The 21,648-nt window shown below is 54.6% G+C and overlaps 4 protein-coding genes across 4 annotated transcripts; 3 read left to right on the top strand and 1 right to left on the bottom strand.

Annotated features, from left to right (window-relative positions):
* Positions 1–1,737: 1,737 nt before the first annotated feature.
* Positions 1,738–2,496, bottom strand: N7539_005714 (uncharacterized protein; the record flags this gene model as incomplete). Its single annotated transcript, XM_056935316.1, has 2 exons — positions 1,738–1,999; positions 2,231–2,496. 2 exons carry the CDS (start codon positions 2,494–2,496, stop codon positions 1,738–1,740), a joined length of 528 nt encoding a protein of 175 aa, XP_056789188.1.
* A 1,566-nt stretch (positions 2,497–4,062) lies between these two features.
* Positions 4,063–9,098, top strand: N7539_005713 (DNA-binding E3 ubiquitin-protein ligase SNT2; the record flags this gene model as incomplete). The annotated part of the gene is made up of 2 exons (XM_056935315.1): positions 4,063–4,618; positions 4,750–9,098. 2 exons carry the CDS (start codon positions 4,063–4,065, stop codon positions 9,096–9,098), a joined length of 4,905 nt encoding a protein of 1,634 aa, XP_056789187.1.
* A 1,326-nt stretch (positions 9,099–10,424) lies between these two features.
* On the top strand, positions 10,425–11,987 carry N7539_005712 (NAD(P)H-quinone oxidoreductase; the record flags this gene model as incomplete). The annotated part of the gene is made up of 4 exons (XM_056935314.1): positions 10,425–10,449; positions 10,733–11,005; positions 11,109–11,200; positions 11,355–11,987. The coding sequence occupies 4 exons, from the start codon at positions 10,425–10,427 to the stop codon at positions 11,985–11,987; spliced, it is 1,023 nt and encodes a 340-aa protein (XP_056789186.1).
* A 6,099-nt stretch (positions 11,988–18,086) lies between these two features.
* Positions 18,087–21,203, top strand: pdeB (3',5'-cyclic-nucleotide phosphodiesterase PDE2; the record flags this gene model as incomplete). Its single annotated transcript, XM_056935313.1, has 2 exons — positions 18,087–18,267; positions 18,352–21,203. 2 exons carry the CDS (start codon positions 18,087–18,089, stop codon positions 21,201–21,203), a joined length of 3,033 nt encoding a protein of 1,010 aa, XP_056789185.1.
* Between the last annotated feature and the right edge of the window lie 445 nt (positions 21,204–21,648).

Below are 21,648 nucleotides of genomic sequence, written 5' to 3'. Positions count from 1 at the left end.
ATGATATCCACGATTTCTATTGCGTGTCGATCTGGGGATTGCATCTTGGTTTTTATACCGTGCTCAGTTTGACCTGCAGGGATAGTGGATAAAGACGGTGGAGACGCTCGTTGTGCTTGGCGCGTGATCTAGTGGCTAGTGCCCTTGCGGCCCTAGTGCACCTCCTGTCCACAGTCCACCCTTTTTCTTTTCCGGAAGGTAATCTTATGATGGGGGCCTCATCCAGTCCTCAAGGCAAGTGTAGCTTGTCAGGTGATGTAGGGTGGTGACATTCTCATGTCAACCGTCAGAAGTCGCCTTAGAGCCTCTGCGAGAACTTGTCCTGCCTTTGTTCGATCTTCCGTCCCATCGAGTGACCCATGGAAGGTCCTTTCGTGGGGTCAATCGCATTCCCAGAACAGAGAGGTTTTGATCGGAGCGCCATTCCTAGCATTGCCCGTATCTATGCGCCTGGGTAGAATGGGCCGATCGGGACACTTTACAGATGTTCAAGTCCGCAGACAAACCCCAGCACAACGTGGGAGTGTGTGAGGGGTGAAGGTTTATTGAGTTGTAGCTGCAATTCTACTAACCTCAGGTCATGGACTGTACCTGCCCAGGTAAAGTACTGAAGCAATACAGGACGACGTTCATAGTAGGGTCCTGACTGGGCGTTCACTTCCCTTTTTGTGGCGGGGATGCGATACCGAGGACCGGAAGTGACTCGATGTATCCATCCTCACAGTATCTGATTCTGCGCCGGGGAGGTGGGAGAAAAAGGTTACCTGCTGCTTCGCATGATCAAGCGCGACTTGCAGGGAAAGTATCTAGTATCACTATCTACAGGTGGGTTGCTACGAGGTTACGAACCATTGACCCAAGGACTCCGAGACCTCTTCGTCCCAGGGCCTGTACGCGCCTCCTACGTGACGGCATTCTTGTCCGTGACGAGCCAGTGCGATGAACAGCCCGTCTGGAAAGGAAGGTCTTTTCCCACCCCTTATAAGCATACACCATCTTCCTGTGCTGGATATCGCGGGATCTGCTTGGACTCTGACTTGGCAACCATGAAATTGGTCCATCGATATGGACCTTCTCATGACTCGAATGATGATCGTGATGTGAAAACGCCGTCAAGGCCACTTTTGGTGGAGGATATTTCATGGCCCAATCCATCATCGTCGGCAATTGGGCGAACCAGACCAAGTCGGCGGGGGCTTTCCTTATTCGTCCAGACTCATCTTCCTGACTCAATAATATGATGGTAACTCGACTCTTCGAGCGATTCAGAACCCATTCTGCTCATCCTCCCGGCTGTCTCCCCTCTTTCTCGCTCCGCCCAGGAGTTCCAGAATCACTCGTGGTATGCAGACCCCCATCGTGCCGGACGGGGTGTTGTTGTATCCTTTGGTCATAGCTTCGAAGAGAGCAGGTCAGCCCGACTGCCCCTCGGCTTGGGTAGGTATGGTCACTTTTTCTCTCATTTGGACTCTATCATCTCTTTGCCTAGCCGGAGATCATGACAACAGTCCTGGTTGGTTAGGGAAAATGTCAACCAGCTCCATGGGCTAGTCTGGGCCTCATCATCCCGATGTAGTAACCCTCTATGCTATGAAATTCCAGTGGCATCACTCTTTTTTTGTTGTTATATACAGCTTTGGTGTTCACATATCACGCTCTCGGTGTTTGTTTTGTCTCTCCTTCATCTGGTGGCTGGAAAAATGGGTTGGGGAACCTGACAACCTCAACCGCAGCCTGTTAGGTGGCAAGGGTATGTTTATCAAGATCGTTAGGCTCCGTTCCAGATAATTCCATCTTGTTGCTGCCTCCGTAGTAGTAGTAGTCGTAGTAGTAGTAGTAGTAGTAGTAGTAGTAGTAGTAGTAGTAGTAGTAGTAGTAGTAGTAGTAGTAGTAGTAGTAGTAGTAGTAGTAGTAGTAGTAGTAGTAGTAGTAGTATCGCGCAATTTGCTCTTTCCGAGACGGTAATCCGTTGCTTCCTACCTTACCTGCAAGCCTCCCACTAGTGATTGACGCATTGCTCTTTCCTCATCTGGTCCTCAGGTTGTCCTGGGATGTCTGTCCTGGGATGTCTGGCAACGGTCATTACAATTGCTTGCATGAGTGACCATGGGTCGCGTCCAAATCTAGAGTCACACCTCGCCGGTTATCGATGATTATCAAAAGATCCTGGGGTCTGATCCATTGGGAGGGTCCAAAAAGGTTGATGGCACTCAGGATCCGTCATATTCACCCATCGGGACTAGGGGCGCCTTCGGGATCTTCGACGCTTTTTTCCATCATCAGCCCTTCCATTCTCTTTCCCTTTTTCCCATCTTGGACCTCTTCCTCGTCGCAGCCATTCTCTCCGACTGGGAGTATTTCCCCATCCATTTCTCCTTCTCCCTCTCCCTCTCTCTTTCCTTCCTTGGACACCTCTTCCATCGTCCTTCGTCCATTTTGCATCTTGCATCTTGCATCTTGCATCTCTCTCTCTCTGCTCCCCTCCCAACGGCTCATATTGCCTCCGACTGTCGATAGTCTCCTCCCTCCTTATCTCGCTTGCTTGGCTTCCAGTGCACCTCTTCTCTATTTCCTCGTCTTGAACCTTTTCCCTCCCAAGCTTCTTTCCCCATTCCCTCTTGCCCGCACACCTCCACCTCCTGGCTATCCCATCCACCCATCATCTTCATCTTCGGTCCTCTCCACCCCATCGCCTCATTCCTTGTTCCTTCCTCTCGCAATTCTTTCTCAACTCGGTCCGCCTCTCTCGGTCGTCGCTATCAATTCGTCTTGTCCTGATCTCACATCACATCTTGGTACGTGCTGTCTTCTTTTCATCGCCGCTCGTTGATTGATTTCCTCACCTTTCCTGTGTTTCTGTTCCCTTTTCTGGGCTGTCATGCACTCGCCCGTATGGAGGGTCTATGGCCTCTCTGCATTGCTTTTAGATATGCGATCTGAAGCATATCACGTCCCCATTGCGATGCTTTCCCCATGTCCGTGAGGAACGAGATACCATCCTGCTGGACCTATGCTGTGCCTGCTGCATGTCGATGACCGTTTTTATCTCCCCTCGTGATGCTCGTCCGGACTTGCTCGTTGCATTCTCTGTCCCCTCTCTTGGATCTTCTGTTCTCGATACACATGATCCTCCCATTGCCTGTGTTGCCTCCCATGTCCCCACCCGCTGGATCTGGCATTGGCACGGCTGACCGGCAGTTACCGTGATGGTCATGTAATATCGAGCTATCGGTCAGTCTGTGCCTCTGTGTCAACCTGCAAACCATACACCCTGCCTTGAATCTGGCGATGGTGCCCTGGCCCTGCCACCTCTTGCCTCCGCCAGTGTTTCTCTGAAGAGAGCAGCACCCCTGCAGTGATTCAGATCTGACACGGTCCATGCGATGGCCCATCTCTTTCCTACCTTCTTCCCCCATCTCCCTCTCGTCCCTCTGTCTCTGGTGCGCCCTTGACGTTCCTGGCGCACACGTAGTCCCCCATCCACCCATCCACATCTACACCCATCTTCCCACATATCACTGCCTCCGGGTCCCTTTTCGCCCCGTCTCGATCACATTCCACCCGGTCTCCGTCCTCTCTGCTGGAGATTCTTCCGATTTGAGGGTCCCTCCCCCTCCCCTCCCCCCCCAGCTCCTGTCCGCCAGAGCCTGATGCTTTCCCTTTCCCGCCGCCGTTTTTGAGATTTTCGCCCCCCCTCAAACTTCCAATCCCAGTCCCCGTTCTGTTTAGTGTTCCCACATTTCCACACTTCCACATACCTCCCGCACCATCCACGTCCATGCATCCGCGCCACGTCTGATAGCGTGTTTGTCCCTTTACCTTTTTTTTCCCTCGCTCCACAGTCTCATTGTTGTCCACCCATTCCTCGTTCTTCTCTACCCCAACCCTGTAGCCCCAGTGTCATCCTCCACATAACTGCCACATCCTTTGATGCTAATTATCTCTCCCCCCGTCAACAGCTCTCCGCTTGCTGGTCAAGCAGGTTTGTGCCTGCTCTCATTGGCACAAACCCCCTACTGTCCACTGGAGGCTCCAGCGGTGGCTGACTAAAGCTGCCACTCAATGACCACCAGCAACTCTCCGGAGGCGGTGCCCGACGCGGCCGGCGTCTCCGCGGCCGCGCCATATGGAACTCGATCAAGAGGCCGCAATGCGCCTCGCCCTAATTATGCCGAGGACCGCGACCTGGAAATGGAGCTGGATGCGGCACCCACCAAGCCCGGCAACAAGCGTAGCAACGGGGTGCCTCCAATCAACACCACATCAACCAGCTCCAGATCTGACAGTGAGAAGTCCTCGCCGATCCAACCACGGAAGCCGATGACCAACGGCGCTCTCTCAGCCGCCCCTAAAGAGTCCATCCCCGGCACCTCCTCCTTCTCTGCCCGTCCAGAGGAGGCCCAGGGAGCCGGCCCAGTGCGCAAGCGCAAGCAACCGGCAGTCGCATCAAGTGCGAGCGCGTCCTCGCAGCCTCCTCCAGCCAAGAGGGTCTTCACCGCCGCCCCCGGCACCTCAGACGATGGCCGCTTCACCAACATGATGAGCTTTGAGGAGACAGGCCCTCGCCTCATTGATGGCCAGATTACATCTGATGACGGTGTCACGCTGGCAGTGAATGGTGAGTTTCCCCTGCCGCGCTCTCCTCTGAGTCCCGCCTCACGCTACATAGGTGGTGTCTGGGCGAGGCATCTCGACCTCGTCCTTGAGAGTATTATTGTGACATTCAAAAGGCTAATCTCATTGCGCCAGACCATGTCTACTTGGTCTGCGAACCGCCCGGGGAGCCGTACTATCTCGGCCGTATTATGGAGTTCTTGCCCTCCAAGAACGACAAGACCCAGGGCCCCAAGATTATCGAGGAGCTGCGCATTAATTGGTACTACAGACCCCGCGACATTCAACGCCATAGTACGGACACGCGGCTGGTGTATGCGTCCATGCACTCCGACACCTGCCCCGTCGGCTCACTTCGGGGAAAGTGCGAGATTCGCCACGCTTCTGAAATCGAGGACCTGGCCGCGTACAAAAAGATGCGGAACACGTTCTGGTACGACAAGATGTTCGACCGATACATGCATCGCATGTACGATGTCATCCCCACCAAGGATGTAATCAATGTCCCGCCCAAGGTCAAGCGGGTCCTTGACGACCGCTGGAAGTTCATCCTGGTGGAGATGGGCAAGGGCAAGCAACTGACGGGCGCGGTGAAAACGTGCAAACGATGTCGTTTGTTCGCGGCGTCAGCAGATTCCGTGGATTGCGCAGAGTGTGGCTCCACCTACCACATGGGCTGTGTGCGTCCCGCCATAATCAAGAAACCGGCTCGCGGCTTCGCCTGGGCCTGTGGCCCGTGTAGTCGCGACCAGGATCGTAAGCTCGAAGCGCGCAACACCCCCTTGATCGGCGGCGTCAAGGTCGACGGTGAGGACGAGGTTATGGAGGAGGAAGAGGAGGACCACGGCGCGAACGGCGTGATCGATGGAACCTCGGATAGCACTCCTGACGACAGCGATGACACCATGCCGCAACCCGAGACGGCCGAGCAGATGGCTCAGGCGCGAATGTGGCCCTATCGGTATCTGGGCATCCACTGCAAGCTCGAAGATGCTCTCGATTATGACGACCGCATCTATCCGCGGGCAAGTTCCGCCCTTGGCCCGCGGTGTCAGGCAACTGTCAACCCCTGGCCCGGACGCCCGGTGGAGTACGTCAAGTCCCAGGAGGTCAAGAAGAAAGCGGCGCGACAGTCGGGGGGCACCAAGGCTCTGACCAAGGCCGGTGAGGCCAAGAATGCCAAGGCTGCCCGACCACCCTGGGTGCAAGACAAACCTCCGGGCTGGATTCAGCGGGGTGAGGATGAGCCGGTCGCCATCACCAACACGAAGCAGGCGCGTACTGCGGACCTCCTTTTCAAGATGCCCTCGGCGGCCCAGCTTCCGACCCGTGGCGAGGACGACGCACCCGGTTCCCATCTCAGCCCTGCGGACCGGGAAGCCTTTGTGGATGACTACATGCGACGTGCGAGAGAGCTGGCCCCTTCTGTGGGCGTGGAGCCTTTCTCCACAAATTTCTTGGATAAGGCAATTGGCTTGCTCTATTCAGAAGGCTTCAACGCCGAGTCCGCGTTGGGCAAATTGAGGAAGGTCAACAGATACAAAGATCTGAAAGAACCTCATCTGAAACCGGACGAAGTGAAACTGTTCGAAGAAGGAGTCGCGAAACATGGCTCCGAGTGGCGGCTGATTGCCAAGCATGTCAAGACGGTTCCAGTCGCCCAGATCGTTCGGTACTACTACATGTGGAAGAAAACGCCTCGTGGACGGGAGGTCTGGGGTAACTACGAGGGTCGGAGAGGGAAAAAGAACGATCGCCGGAAGAGCATCGCAGGTTCCAAGCTGCTGGACGATGTAGCCGATGAAAACGACGACTCCGCCTTCGACAACGACAAAGCAGCCGAGCTGAAGCGAGGGTTCCAGTGCAAGTTTTGTGCAACGCGGTCCTCTCGACAGTGGCGACGGGCGCCGTTGGTCCCGCCTGGTACGACGGTGCCGTCCGATCCTTCGGCAAAGAAAGACAAAGATAAGGGTCCCCAGCTTACTGTGTCTCTCTGCCTTCGATGTGGAGTGTTGTGGCGGAAATACGCCATTCAATACGAGGATATCGATGAGATCGGCAAGAGAATTGCCAACAGCGGCAGCAAGTCGTGGAGGAGAAAGATTGACGAAGAGTTACTGGCCCAACTCATCGTCGCTACCGAGACCCCCTTCACCATCAACAACCTTACCGCCACAACCGCCTCATCGATCGGGATCCCTGTCGACCTCAACCCTCACCTCCATCAGGAGAGCAAGCAGGACAAGAAGAAGCAGCCCCGTCCAGAGGTCCCCAGCACGACCACATCAGCCGCCACGTCCGTGGAGCCAATGCCCAAGAAAAAGGAAAAGGCGCCGATCATCGAGAAGGTCGTTCCTGAATCTCCGCCATTGCTTCCCGACCCACCGAGAGCCAAAGTCCTTCCCTGCGCCATTTGTGACAAGATCGAGCCCGCCGGCGAGGAACACATCTCCTGTCGAGACTGCCGTCTCACGGTTCACCGCAGTTGTTATGGCATTTCCCCAGTTCGAGCTGGGGGCAAGTGGCTTTGTGACATGTGCGCCAATGACCGCAGTCCTTCGATCTCAACCAACTACGAATGTGTTCTTTGCCCGATCTACCATACCGAGCATGAACTGATGGAGACGACGAAGAGCACTAGTCGCAAGAAGTCCGAGCGTGACAAGGAAAAAGAGCGCCTAGAACGAGAGATGGTCATCGAAGCGGGCAAACTTTATCGACAGCGTCAAGAAGCCGTTGGCAAGCCCATCGGTCCTCGGGAGCCCCTCAAGCGTACCGCTGGTAACAATTGGGCCCACGTGACGTGTTCTCTTTGGACTCCCGAAATCAAGTTTGGCGATGCAAATGATCTGGAACCCGCTGAAGGCTTTGGTTCCATTCCCAAAGAGCGGTGGAGTCAAGAATGCAAAGTTTGCAAATCGGCCAAGGGCGCATGTGTACCCTGTAGTTCTACTGGTTGCAAAGACTTTGTTCACGTTGGTTGCGCACTTCGGGCAAAATATCGATTTGGCTTCGAGGTGACGGCAGTGAAAGGCGCTCGTAAAGATCATGGTCAAATTGTCCGCCTGGGCACGGAGCAAGGCGTCCTCACACCCGTTGTCTATTGTCCCAACCACAGTACAGGCACCGTCATCCACGAACTCGGTGAACCAACAGGCACGGATGGTCTCAATGCGGTTCAGCTGTTCGCACGGACCTACAAGCAAGCCGATCTCACGTTGACTGGAACCTCACGAAAAGCAGCTTATGTACAGCAATCTGTGACCACGCCAGCTGCCCATCACAGCAATGGGATTGCGCATCGACGGACGTCTACTGCCACTGGAATAGGCGCGGGGTCCAAGGAGAACACCAAACCCAAGCCTGCGGTTGAAGAGACCGCCAATGAAATGGAAATTGACACGGAAGACCACGCCGCTCCGCTGAAGCCTGCGGTGGGCTTCTTGACCAACCGCAAGTGTGTTCGATGTTTGACCGAACACAGTCCCAAATGGTGGCCGACTGTACGACGTGGTGATTCACGGCCTTCCTTGGCACCCAACGGAGCTGCAATCAACGCCAATAATTCTATGTTCCCATCCACGCGACCATATTCGTTCACCCAAAGCAACGGCGATGTCGCGGAGGCCGCATTCGAATGCCACAAGTGTCACATGAAGCAATCCCCTATGCCGGAGCCTGTCCCTGAGCCTCGCCCTTCCCCTTATGCCAGTGCCCGCGCGCCGATGTTTCCGGCTCCGCGCATGGTGCCCACTCACAATAATCACGTACCTAACGCTAGTCACGGCCCTGGACTCGGACATACCTACCTGCCACATGGCCACTCCCATCCCCCGCCACCCCCCACGAGCGTCCTCGCGCGGCCTCTTCCTCCAACTCATCCACACAGCGGTCTCCCCGGCTACCCAGCCTACGACCAACGTCCCGGTCGCAGTCCCGACGTGCGCAATGGCATGTCCCCGTCACCATACCCGTCTGGCCCTCCGCCCCCTCCCCCACCTCATCACCTGGGTGGCTATCCATCCGCTCATCCTCCATCTCCATTTGGCACTGGCCCACCACCTCCTCCTCCTCCGGCCCAGGCGTACGGCGCCCACCAAAGCCCGTATGCCCCCATCTCGGCGCGGTCACCACACCTCTCTCAGGCACCGCGAGCGTATCCGACATCTGCATCACCGCCCATTGCGCAGGCGGCAATCAACCGGTCTCCGCAGACAGCTCTTAGCGCGCTCAATGGAGGCCTCCCACCACGCATCTTTGCCGCTGAGCGTGATATGAGTGCTGCTTCCCACTCGCCGCCGTCCACTCAAGCCCGGCTGGGTCCGCGTGGACCAACTCCTCCCATCCGGGCCGACTCGTCGCAGTCTCTGGCCACCATCCTTGGGGGGAATCCCAACACCCAGCGGCATCCCGCAGTGACTGGGACGAGCAATGCCAGCTCTGGAGCGAGTGCGAGCCCGTCGCTCAAAAATCTGCTTTCCTGATCGATCAACCCACTTTCCCATCTTGATGTTGTTATTAAGCGCCGCATGGACATGTATGATAGCTAATGCATTGTGATTATGTATGTCTCACAAGTCTCCCATGTAGAATTGTATACATTTGTGGGCTTGATCGTGGCAAGAACATCGGATGAGCCAAGTAGTGTCTGTAGTGTGTAATTGTTTACTGTGTACACAGGGACCGACCGGGTCAACCGTCACTTTCATTTTGACACTTTCTTTCAGGCTTACCAGGCTGACCATGAACTATTTACAAGTCCAGGCACTTAATGATTCTAGTATTCTTGTAGATAGAATGGGCTTTCATGACATAGATGAGTTCATGTATACTGCGAGCCTCTCCTCTTCTCTATTCGCTACTTCTTTTGTTCAAAGGAATGGGCATCCGCCTTGGAGTTGGGTTCTGCTCGGGCACCGGCAGCCCGTCGAGGACGGATACCTCGGCCCAGAAATCGACCGCAAGGACGATGCCGGACTCCCGGCCCGGACCCCACAATCTTTACTAAGCAGTGAGTACTCACTAACTAGTACTCAGTACTACAGTAGTACATCATGTCCGACTTGTCTGTCGCATATTGTCATTGTCAGATCAGAGCCGCATGGGAGCATTAGTGGCTCCTCGTGATCAGGTCAGCTCCTGTTCCTTGAGCCTCAACGAGGTCGAGAACCGATACATCAAGGGTTGATGCATCCATCTGACGCCGAGGGGCGTCTCCAATCCTCTAGTAGTCAGTGGTTAGTGGCCAGTGGTCAGTGGTCACCATCTTCGGACACTTCCAGGTGGGGAGTACTCTACGTGTGGATAACATCATGGAGCATTGGAGATCCAGTCGCAAATCTGCAGCCGCCCGCGACAAGCTCGAAGTGGGGACCTTTAAGGTGCTGACAAATTCACGATGACGAGGTGGACGACGGCAGGGGGCCCGTCCATGAAGGCTGTTGGGACTCGGAGAAAGAGGGAAAAGGAGAAGAGTAGGGACTCTCGGGAGTGCTACGTTCATGATTGATCATCAAGAGTTCTGAGATCATCGACTAGTTACTTACTCTTATTATCACTTTGTTCGTGCAGTTGACAATCAAGCTTTCTCAGGAGTATTGCTTGAAACTTTGAACGTGCCGGTTTCGAGCTGTTGGACTATTTTACCTACCGCAGTACCGCCCCGCCTGGCCACTATTAAGTACGAGTATTACCACACTCGACTTGATCTTCCCACCTCTTCACCATACCAGAGGATCAATAGTCAAAACGTCGGTTTACTACACAAAAAAATAAAATTTTCACCTTCTACCAGCCACTCACAAACTACAATGCCTTCTACGATGCGCGCAATTGGTATGCCAAATCTCCATGCGATCCCCTCTTCAGTCCATCTTACCGAGAGTACTATCCTCGGCCGCCGCCCCGCATGTTACACATCATTTTGCTGGGCAATCTACCCCCGCGGGCATTTGACACTCATGCTCCCCATCTGGATGTCGGCTTCACGCGAGGAAGGGTGTCCTCCTCGCTGAAGTTTTCAAGTTTGACTCAGTTCGGCCCTTTCCAGTCCCAGCACCAAAATACCTTGCAACGTCTTCACCTTCAAACGCTGACATACTCATGATATGACACCCAGCTATCAAAGGCGGCAAGGGTCCCGCCGAAGCCATGCACATGGCCGAGATCGAGAAACCCGTTCCTGCAGCTGGCCAAGCGCTCGTCAAAATTCGCGCCTTTGGACTGAATCGCATGGATCTCCTGCAACGGGAGGGACAGTACCCGCTGCCTCCTCAGGCACCGGAGACTATGGGTGTGGAGTTCAGCGGGGTGATTGAGGGGTTTGGCGGTGATGCGGACAAGTCGGGCGATTTCAAGCGTGGTGATGAGGTGTTTGGATTGGCGTACGGGGGTATGTGGATCTTTTCACTTGCTAATATCACCGCCGAGAGGAACAGAAGAACATCTGGAAGTCGAAGTTGAAATATTGACCATGTGATGGGAGGGGATTGTAGGTGCTTACGCTGAGTACATTGTCGTCTCGACGAAGATGCTGGTTCACAAGCCCAGTCAGCTTTCCTGGGAGGAAGCTGCCGGTGTTCCTGAGGTGCGTTTCATCTTGTTCAACGGGCTGTTTTAAACCAGCGACCGATACAGCACAGCTTTGGCAGTCCCCAACGTCTCTCTACCTCTGTGGTCATTGGCCCCCTCCCCTTCTCACGGACAGTTCATTGACCATTGTTTTCCCACCCCTTTGCTAGACCTGGATCACAGCCACACAGGCCCTCTTCCTCATCGGAGAATTCAAAAAGGGCCAATCCGTCCTCTGGCACGCCGGTGCCTCGTCCGTCTCCATTTCCGGTATCCAACTCGCCAAGGCCGAAGGCGCCTCGGCCATCTACGCCACTGCCGGTTCCCAAGAGAAGATCGACTTCCTCGAGAAAGAGCTGGGTGTGACCAAGGCCTTCAACTACAACACCGAGGACTGGGCCAGCGAGATTCAAAAGTTGACGGGGGGCTCCGGCGTCAATGTCATTGTGGATTTCATCGGTGCGCCCTACTTCCAGGGTAACTTGAACACGGCGGCGCGGGATGGTCGTGTCGTGGTGCTGGGTATCATGGGCGGGGGCAAGTTGCCCGAGGGTGTGAACATGGCCCCATTGCTGTTCAAGCGTGTGCGTCTGGAGGGAAGTACCTTGCGCAGCCGCGATGAGGAATATCAGGGCAAGTTGCGGGATACTCTGGTGGAGCATGCGCTGCCCAAGTTCTGCGACGGCTCGTTCAAGGTGTTTGTGGAGAAGGTCTTTTCCTTTGAGGATATCGTCCAGGCACACCAGTTGCTGGAGAGCAACAAGACCAAGGGCAAATTGATCTGCAAGGTTGGCGAGTGGTAGACATTGAACCACTGTGCTGAAGGTACGGACAGAAAGTAACGGTCTTGGGAAAGGGATCCTCCTTGGGAAACGCATACTTTTAATTCTCCACCACACCATCCAATTTCCTTGGGTTCCTGATGAGTACTGGTATGACTGTGGCTGTAGTCTGTAGTCTGTAGTCTGTAGTCTGTAGTCTGTAGTCTGTAGTCTGTAGTCTGTAGTCTGTAGTCTGTAGTCTGTAGTCTGTAGTCTGTAGTCTGTAGTCTGTAGTCTGTAGTCTGTAGTCTGTAGTCTGTAGTCTGTAGTCTGTAGTCTGTAGTCTGTAGTCTGTAGTCTGTAGTCTGAAGTCTGTAGTCCTGAAAGGCACGAGTCCAAAGTTAGTAGGCCATATAACCGTCATGTAGGCCTTGTGGATGGTCCTTTCAGACGGTCTGTTTAGAATTCACTCTACAAATCTTCCTCATCACCTTGCTGCCATTGTAATCCTTTCCAAATTCGACCGGTCCCAATTACGCAACAATACGTATTACGTTCGTCCCCAATTCTGCAGAACGTAGTATATCCATCGTGTGACTATGGATGTACACTTGTCGGCCGCCCTAGACGTTGCCCTATCAATTACAGGGCATATCTCCCGTCATAGCTTCTCATTGCCTTTAAAAATCAGGTACTTTCCGGCGAAGATGTCGAGCCACGATGTAGATCATATGAGAACTATAATGTCCAGGCACTACTGTATCTTGAGGTCTACGGTCCACGGTCCACCTACTAACCTACCTTACCTACTAAGTGTTATAAACCTCCAACCAGAATCCCCGTCATGTTCAAATAAGGGGGTAGGGGGGTAGTGAGTACAAGAATGCTGTCGAGGGTCAACCGCGTGCATTGGATGTGATGAGCCCTGCGTGTGTGCAGCTGGAGGACAGATTCAAGTTTCACCGGCGTGTCCAAATCGAGTCTTTCGGTTGTTTTTTTTTTTTTCCAGGAGTTGTATGTAGAAGATAGGGAATGTACATAGTATATCATGTACAGTCGTCGAGTAAACTTGGACTCCGTGACGCGTGATACTATTGTTAGCAGAGTTAGGAGTTATGTAGGGTTGGCCCTTCGATGGTGGAGATCTGACGAAATCCGAAGGCGAACAATGACACAAGGTCCAGCGATCAAAGGCGGGGGGGGGGGGGGGGGGGGGGGGCAGACGAGTTCAATTGGTGGTGGCTTGGAGGGTCGCACCCTGTATCACGTGACTGTACCTGGTGGAGTGACTAGGGAGTCGAGTCCCTTACCTCTTGACAAGAGAGGGCAGTGGGAATGAGCAGTGGCTGAAGAGGTTGTAGTCGGATATCCGACTGATCATTCATACGTCTCCGTCTCTCTTCGGGATTATTTTCCTTTTTTTTAGGACTTTTTGTGGTGTGGACTCGGTGCTGTAGGTTGACACGAGTCAACACTTGCTTCTAGTGGCATTTTTACAGCTACTACTCAGAGTCAGGAGTACTCCCTGTACAGTGACACTCACAGTGAATGTAGAGTCACTTAGCAAGTTAGCATACTGATCTAGGTGCCTGCCTAAGAAAATGTGTAAACTGTGTACTGTGTAGTCGCGTGCTAGGCTGATAAAGGTGATGTACGGTGATCCACGTGACTCTAGACTTCTGCAGCCCACGGGTCCAAGTGTGTCCGATCTTCGAGTCGTCACGGTCTGTAACGGGACCGGTAGGGTTGGCGGGTTTGGCAGTTTGGCACTTGGCAAGTTGGGCTTGGGTGGAACTTGGCACGGATCGCGTAAGCCCCCAATCTGGCCCTGAATCGGTCGCGCAGGATGCGTTGGACTGGCTGCACTTCTTTCATCGGACCCGGCCAGTGGCCTGTATGACCATGCTGTATGGGTTACCAGTCCTCAGGCTCACCCGGAGGTGATCTAGCAATTCTGATAGAAGCATCTGTGCTCTTTGGATTCCCTCGCTGTACTGTCTCTGTGTGTGTGTGAGTATGTAGTCTCGTCCTGCAGGTTGATGCCCCAGGCGATCTCCCCAGTGACGCATGGTCTCGTGTCAATGAGATCATGGGGAATCGGGACTGGCAGTGACATCGGGCATTCACATTTCACAGTACTTGTAACAACCGTTTCCAACGACACCGAGGGATCCACGGAAGAAGAATATGCTTCTGGAAGCGACGATCTTGCCCGATCAAGCCGGGACGACATCTGACCTGCGCCCGAGTCCGGGTTCCCCCCCCCCCCCCCCCCCCCCGTCCATGACATGATAAGCTGTGCGGCATCGATACCTGCAGAGCCACAAATGAATGTGCAATGGTGCATAGGTATGCCTGCAGCCTAAGTGGTCTCTGCAGTCTGCAGTCTGCAGTCTGTAGTGCTGTACATGGATATGTAAGTCCTCTTGCTACATTAGTACCCACCTAGGCATTATCAGAGATGGATATGCATATGGTACTTTCCTCTGGACTCGGTGGACTGTAGCATGACCTTTGGTGCTGTAGTCTCCTCATACGATTCGACCTTGAGGGAGACGATCGCTATTCGACCACCGTTCAGGTCTCGCAGTCTCGCATCTGTACAACAGTACTAGCAGACTAACGGGAACATTGTGCATCCGGCGCTGACTCGAGATGTGCAATACTGCAATACTGCAATACCGTATTCATCAATACCGTAGTCGTATTGACCCTCAGCCCTGAGCCGAGAGTTGCCCCCACAGAAAGTCATCTCCGGTCACCAAACCCGAGCCCATCGGGGGCACGACCACTGACCCTTGACCACTGTGCCCGGTGATCACTAGTGGGTGTGTGTGGCACCGTGTGCCCGGCTCATTGCTGTCGTGCCCAAAGGATCCCAGTACGGGCGATGTGGCCAATTGATGTATACTGGTCCAGTGAACTATCAAAGACACTCCATCCCTCCTCTCTTCTCCAGCCGCGCTCCATGGCAGTTGAACCTGTTCTTGGTTTGGAGAGAGAGCACACCACAAGCGGAGAGAGAGCAGTAGGGTGGACTGTGGACTGTGGACTGTGGACTGTGGACACTGGACAGTCACAGTGGACCCGAGAAACCAGAGGAGACAGTCTGGAGGGGGGCTACTGGGGCAGTGATGCATAAGAAGGAGGGTGCCGCCTCGATGGAGAGTGGAGTTGCATCCCTCAATTGAAATAAGAGTCCACGGGCACGGGGAGTGGGAGCTGCAGTACACTTACTTACAGTAGTGAGTACTGAACACTGATACGACAAGTACCTACAGTACACCTCAGTAGTCACCTACCTCCAGGAGTCAGGTGGTCGCCTGTGCGCTTGGATGAGCGGCCGAGCCCCGTGGGCCTTCTAGAAGACGGGAGGAATGTTCGACGGGAAAAAGGTTCCTGCGCAAATGAGCGTGTGGCGTGGTATGCGGTCCACACTCCCCAGTCCGGGATCGAGGCTCTGCAGGGATGGATCAAGGAAGGGAGAACAAAGGGAATAGAACAGAAGATCAGAAAAGGAAATAGAAGGAAACAAAAAAAAAAAACCAACCAAAAAACAGAGTGGTCCTGGGCCACGGCTGAGTCGACCTTTCACACGGGATTTTCAAATACCCTGCGGTGGGCCCTTTTTTGTTTTCCCATGGAGATCAACACGACTGGGTGGAAAGCGTGGACAACTGTGCAACTTCTGCAGAGAAAGCTCCACGGGGTGTTCCAGAAGCAAGGGTAAAGACTAAACACTAACCAGTCATCACCGTCCAATATGGCAACCGACTGTCAAGTTGTCAACAAGAGAACCCATCCCGGTTCTCACCTGTCGTCTATCATGACACTCTCATGCAATCTTACGATTCGGTCGGGGAGAATTAAGATTCGACAAGTCTCCTCAATCATGTTTGGGTAGACAATCATGGTCGCGCGCAGCCTAATCTGACCGTGGGAGCATTTCGGTCATTGCATCGGGAGTCGTGCATGAATAGGTATGCAGTGATGCACGACCTGTCTCCCTGGACCGTACTTCCAGAGTCCCAAGTATGTATAGTATTCCCCATGTATTCCTCTGGCTCTCATCCACACTGCTCATTGTGCTCAATCCCTCTCCTATTGTCTCCGACACTTGTGGGTTAGTGTATCACATCGATGATGAATGGGGTACATTGGGTACTTGAACCGTGGGCGGCACGGTACTCATCAGGGAGGAGTGACGCGCGTGACGGAGGAGGTACCCAGTACCAGTAAACAGCGTCCCAGTGACCGAGTCTCGTTGCGTTTTACCGTCCACACTAGTACGAGAATGGAAGACCAGTCACAAAATCTCACTTGGGTGGACTTTGGGTGCAGAGACGATCCATCCCGTCCGCAACGCTCCTTCGGGTCTCTTTTCTTTCTTTCTTTTTTTTTTTTTTTTTTTTTTCTCTCTCCCTCAGTTTGTGGCTCCTTTCGTCTCTGGCCCCGGTCTGGTGCTGGTCTGCTGGTCAGATTTCCCATCCCGTCCGCCTGTGCCCAGCCCTTCTGGAAGGAGCACAGAAGCCCCCTTCCCCGTGCTCTCGGACGCCTCTCAAATTAAGTGATCAACGCAGGCTCGTCGTAGTAAACTTCCGCTCCTCCTGCCTCCCTCCACTGGCCCATCTCCTCTGCGATTACGGGCCCTCGCCGCTGTACTCAGTAACTGTAGTTTGTCCCGTCTCTCGTACTACTCTCTCGCTCTCTCCCTCTCTCCCTCTTCCTCACCCCCTTCGACTCGGCTGGACTCGACTCGTCCTCGACCTGGCCCTCACCCTTCTCTCCACTTGGACTCCTCCGGGACCGTGCTAGACCCTCACTCGGACCAAGTGACGAGCCTCTTGTCTCCTCCCCTCCCCTTCCAGTGACCGACTACCGGACTAGCAGAGTCCTGTTGCTTCTTGCTACCGTCGCCAAAAGTCGTCGACTCGCGCGACATAGTCTTTCCCCTCCCTTCCCTCCACTTGCGATAACCGTCTCCTCCCCTCCTCTTTCCTCACATCTCCAATCTGCGAATCCGTCCCACTGGCCTAGCCTCGACTCTGCGCGCATCTTTCATCATCCTACTCCTTCCTTCTTTCTAGTCAAGACCGTTCCACATTTGCTGTCCTCGCCGCCTCGGTGCCCCGTTCATTTCTCGGTTTTTCTTTCGCTTCGGGTCGACGGTTCCTTCCATCGCGGTATTGCTTCGCCCACGACTCTCCTGCGACTCACTCTGGCATTATTCCGATCATGTCGTCCTGAGTACCTCTTTTTTGTTTTTTTGTTCTCAACGTCTACCAATTTGCCGATCAACAAATATTCCACGATCCACAAGGCTGCTGCTGCTGCTACTGCCGCTGCCGTCGCCGCCGCCTCGCCGCTTTTCCTCCATCAAAAAAGGTTTTGCGATCGGCCATCACGTCAGGCCGTTGAACCATCCTATCTCACGTGCCGGTCAGAGACCTCCTCCCCTCCCCCAAAAAGTCGTCGTCATTCGTCAATTCCCCAGATTCGATCGGTCGGGTCACGCAGTGCATCCGACGTTCTCTCTCACTCCCCCGTCGTCGCTTCAAGCGTGACGCGACGCCCGCTGCAACTTGTCTCGGGTCGTCCCAGCCCTCACCGCGACCTCGGGTTGCCTACAGCGAAACAACTGCATTGTTGGCCGCGACCCTCCCCGTCCAACGAACGATTGCGGCCGACCCTCGTCATTCCCTCTTCGCCGACTCCTCGGCACATCGTCTTGTCGGCACCGTTGTCAACACCTCCGCCCATCCCGTTTTTGGCTCGCCACTCGTTACTCTTTCCTTGACTTAAGTCTTCGTTCACCCTTTGGAAGTGCGACTTCCGAAACACGCATCGCCACGTCTTTCTTTCACGGGTCATCGATCGCCTGCCGGTCCTCGTCGATTGTTCAACTCACCCCCACTCGTGGAGCCTCGCGGGTCCATCGTCGGTCGGCCATTCTAGACTCAATCCCACCAATTCACAGCAGGCGTTTGGGGATCCATATGCGAGGAAGGAGAGAGTCGTCACGATCGCGTCTCCTTGGTCCTCGTCTTTGTTCGATTCGCGCGCAAAGCGGTGATCCTCGCGCTACCCCCAAGAGTCTTTGTGGCACCTTTGTTGGATAGTCCTCTCGTCGCACGCCACACCATGTCAGATCGGGTGGAAAGTGTTGGCGTCTATATAGACGACCGTGTGCGAACGGAACGCTGGGTGCGACGGGGTTCTATCGACACGTCGACTGTCTCGTCCATCGGGTCTCTTGCGTCCCCCGACGAGCCCGAGGCGCTACAGGCCGATGTGGACCTATTGCTGAATGTGTGCAAGAAGAGTGAGTTCCCTCTGGTCAAGAAATTTCCATCTTGGCGCATTGCATTGCATCAGTCGGAGGACTGGAGCTGACTCTCGTTCTTAGTCTACCTATGTCACACCGGGTCCTCTTTTGCGACCAAGCTCGCAGAGCTCAGCGACCGTTCCAACAGTGATTGCACACCCATTTTTGCCTTCTGTGGAGTCGACTTCGGGCACGATGAGAGTAATGTCGCTCGCCGTAAGGCCAGTCGGGCTTCCTGGGCAGACACGGCTCCTCCGTCACCTGGATCGGTGCAGCGGACTTTTACCTTTTCTTCCCACTTGGACGATGCCCCGGGACTTTCGCTCCTGAGTGGAGTCTCAACTGATATTCAGGTGCAGGATGGCCTCAACCTCGTCATGCCGATTGCTCTTCTACGCGCTGCTGGCCCGGATACACAGGAAACCACCGCTGCGGAGCCGACCAGCGATCCGCAAAGTCGGAGCTCCCTCACGTCCGAACACAAGCAGATCGCCCGATGCCTCGATGCGGGTGCGGTGGATGTTTTGCTCACTCCGCTCGACCCAGCTCGCCTCCACAGTCTGGTGGTCCATGCGTATCGGACGCGACGAAATGCCCAGAAGGAAATGTCTCGCTTCCTCGCGCGGAAGAAGCTTCGCAAGTTGTCCTGGGTTGGGGTACACGAAGAAGAACCTTATGCGTATCTACGAGAGGCAATGGTGTCAAAACTCATGAAAGGGATCTGCAATCCCGAGGAGATCATTGACGAATTCCAGGACCGGGATCTGGACGTGCGTTCGGACCGCAAAGCTTTGATCACCGAGCAGGTTGGGAAGTGGGACTTTTGCGCACATGATTTTTCCGAAGACGAACTGGTGGTCGGCGCGTGTGCGATGATCTCCCACGCTTTTAGCCTTCCAGGTCTGGAACACTGGCGGTTATCAGAAGAGGAGCTGCAAACCTTCCTGCTGGCTTGCCGAGCCGCCTACAACTCGTTTGTCCTCTACCACAACTTCCGTCACGCCATCGACGTCCTACAGTCCGTATTCTGCTTCCTCCTCAACATTGGCGTCCTGCCCCCCTACGGCCCGATTGACCAACCCCCGGTGACCAAATCCCCTATCGCGTCCCTTCTTACCCCCTTTGACGCCCTCACCCTCCTGATCTCCGCCATCGGGCACGACGTCGGACACCCTGGTGTCAACAACTTCTTCCTTGTGAAGCTCAACGCTCCCCTCGCCCAGCTGTACAATGACAACTCAGTTCTCGAAGCGTTTCACTGTGCTGCCTTCTCTCAGATTCTGCGCCGCCACTGGCCGGCCGCCTTCAAAGACAAGCAATTACGAAAGCTCCTCATCAGCTCGATTCTGGCAACCGACATGGGAGTACATCAAAAATTTATGGAGCGCATGGGTTCGCTCCAAGAAAAGTTCTACGCAAACCACAAGTCGGTTGATGGGTGGAAACCTCAGGATCTGGAGCTGTATAAGACCCTGCTCTGTGGGTTGTTGATCAAGTGCGCCGACATCAGCAACGTGGCCCGGCCGTGGGCGATTGCGGAGAAATGGACGCAAATTCTGCAGGAGGAGTTTGCTAATCAGGGCGAGATGGAGAAGGAGGTTGGGATGGAAACCGCTCTCTTTGGCGGTCCTCCCGAGTTGGGCAACATCTATAAGCTGGCGACCAGTCAAATTGGTTTCATGTCGATCTTTGCACTTCCGCTCTTCGAGGGCGTGGAGGATCTGCTACCGCAACTGCGCTTCACCGGGGAGCATATTCGCAGTAACCAGGCGCAGTGGCAGCAGTTCGCCACTCAGGAGATGATGCGCAAGAAAGGCCTGCGCCTCGAAGACTCGAGCGAGGCCGCGATCTCGCCTCTTTCTCGCAGCCCCATCATGACCCCCGCCGAGCCTGTCGAGTCGAGTGATAGTACGCCCAGGGCCGTGCCGTCAGATGCTGAACTCGATCGGAACGAGTCCGATTCCCCTGCTTCGTCTGACCGCACAGAATCACAACCTCGTGAATACAATGAAAACACCATCGAGCCTGTCGTATCGCCTGACACTCCGGGGCCACAAATCGAGATTACCGGAACGCCCATGGAGCTTGAGCCCACGAATACCCGAAAGTCCTCCAACGCCATGCCGGACCTTTCGTACTTCTCTATCCCCACCGCACCGCAATCAGCACGAGGGTCAAATGCTACTGAGTATCAGAATCCCATCACCGATACCTCGTCCCGTCCATCGGGAGACCCGGCGGTCCTTGCTGCTGCGTTGTACGCCAATCCGGGCAACGATAGCGGGAATGTCTCTACCAAGCATGACGATCAGGCTCGATCGTCGGGCGATCGCCCCAATAGCTCTCGCAATGGACCACAGTCCGACAAGAGGGGTCATCACGCGCACCATAGTTCATCCGTTCGTACGTCCGGTCCGTCAATGTCTACACGCAACAGCTGCACCCGCACCCAAAGTATGAGCACATACGGCAACAATGTGACACCTGTATCGCCTGCGACCAATGCGACAAGCTTCCTCCAGGTGGACAGTGGGGACGAAAAGCGTGCATCGGACGAGAGTGCACCTCAGAGTGATCTGGGAGGTCTGGACGACAGCAGCACGCGACCCAGTACATCTTATGCATCTCACCTCGGGGACCATGAAAGTAACTATAGTCCTAGTCCCAGCATTTCGAAGCATCCTAGTCATGCCCGTTCCGAAGGCGACGGGAGTCATCAGACCTCGTCCCACCTCGCATCGAATGGCACCCGCAGCCCGACGCCCCACTCCAGTACTACTGGGGACAGTGGCAGGAACGATCCGTCCGGACGAGAATCTCGTAGAGATTCCAATGATGGAGTTCCTCGGCGTCTTCCCAAACGAAGAAGCCGACTGCGACTTGCATTCTGGAAGCGCCGTAATCACCACCAAGAGGTCCACGGTGGCTCATGATACCCTGGGATGATAACTATCTTTACTGACATGCTACGTGTGGGATTACGTCTTTTGCATCTTGTACTCTCCACCCTCCATCCATGGTCCTCGCCCTGTTTGCAATTCTCGGGGCTTGATATTGTGAGAATCGACTCACACGCAGTATCCTACTCTTTACGGCAATCCCGGAAAGACACGACAATGGTCATTGAGTGCTTCCAAGAGCGACTACAGGATCATACCGTTTGGCGTGATGTTTGGAAAGCATGGCTCGTCGCTGACTTCGCTCCAAGTCCACACGGGTAGACCGACTCACAAACTCCGAGGCCTCCTCCTAGCCGCTGGATCTTTATGCATTCTTCCTTCTGCTTGCACTGGGCACGGCAACCCGCAATTACTGCCTTTCTTTTTCTCTTCTGTGACGATCATGGGATATATGCGCAACGCGACTTGAACCCCGACT

The sequence above is a fragment of the Penicillium diatomitis genome (genome assembly GCF_028827545.1).
Source record: "Penicillium diatomitis strain IBT 30728 chromosome Unknown utg000006l_segment0_segment0, whole genome shotgun sequence".
Classification (NCBI taxonomy): Eukaryota; Fungi; Ascomycota; class Eurotiomycetes; order Eurotiales; family Aspergillaceae; genus Penicillium; species Penicillium diatomitis.
Note: the sequence above shows the minus strand (reverse complement) of the source record. Positions and strands in the feature narration are given on the sequence as shown.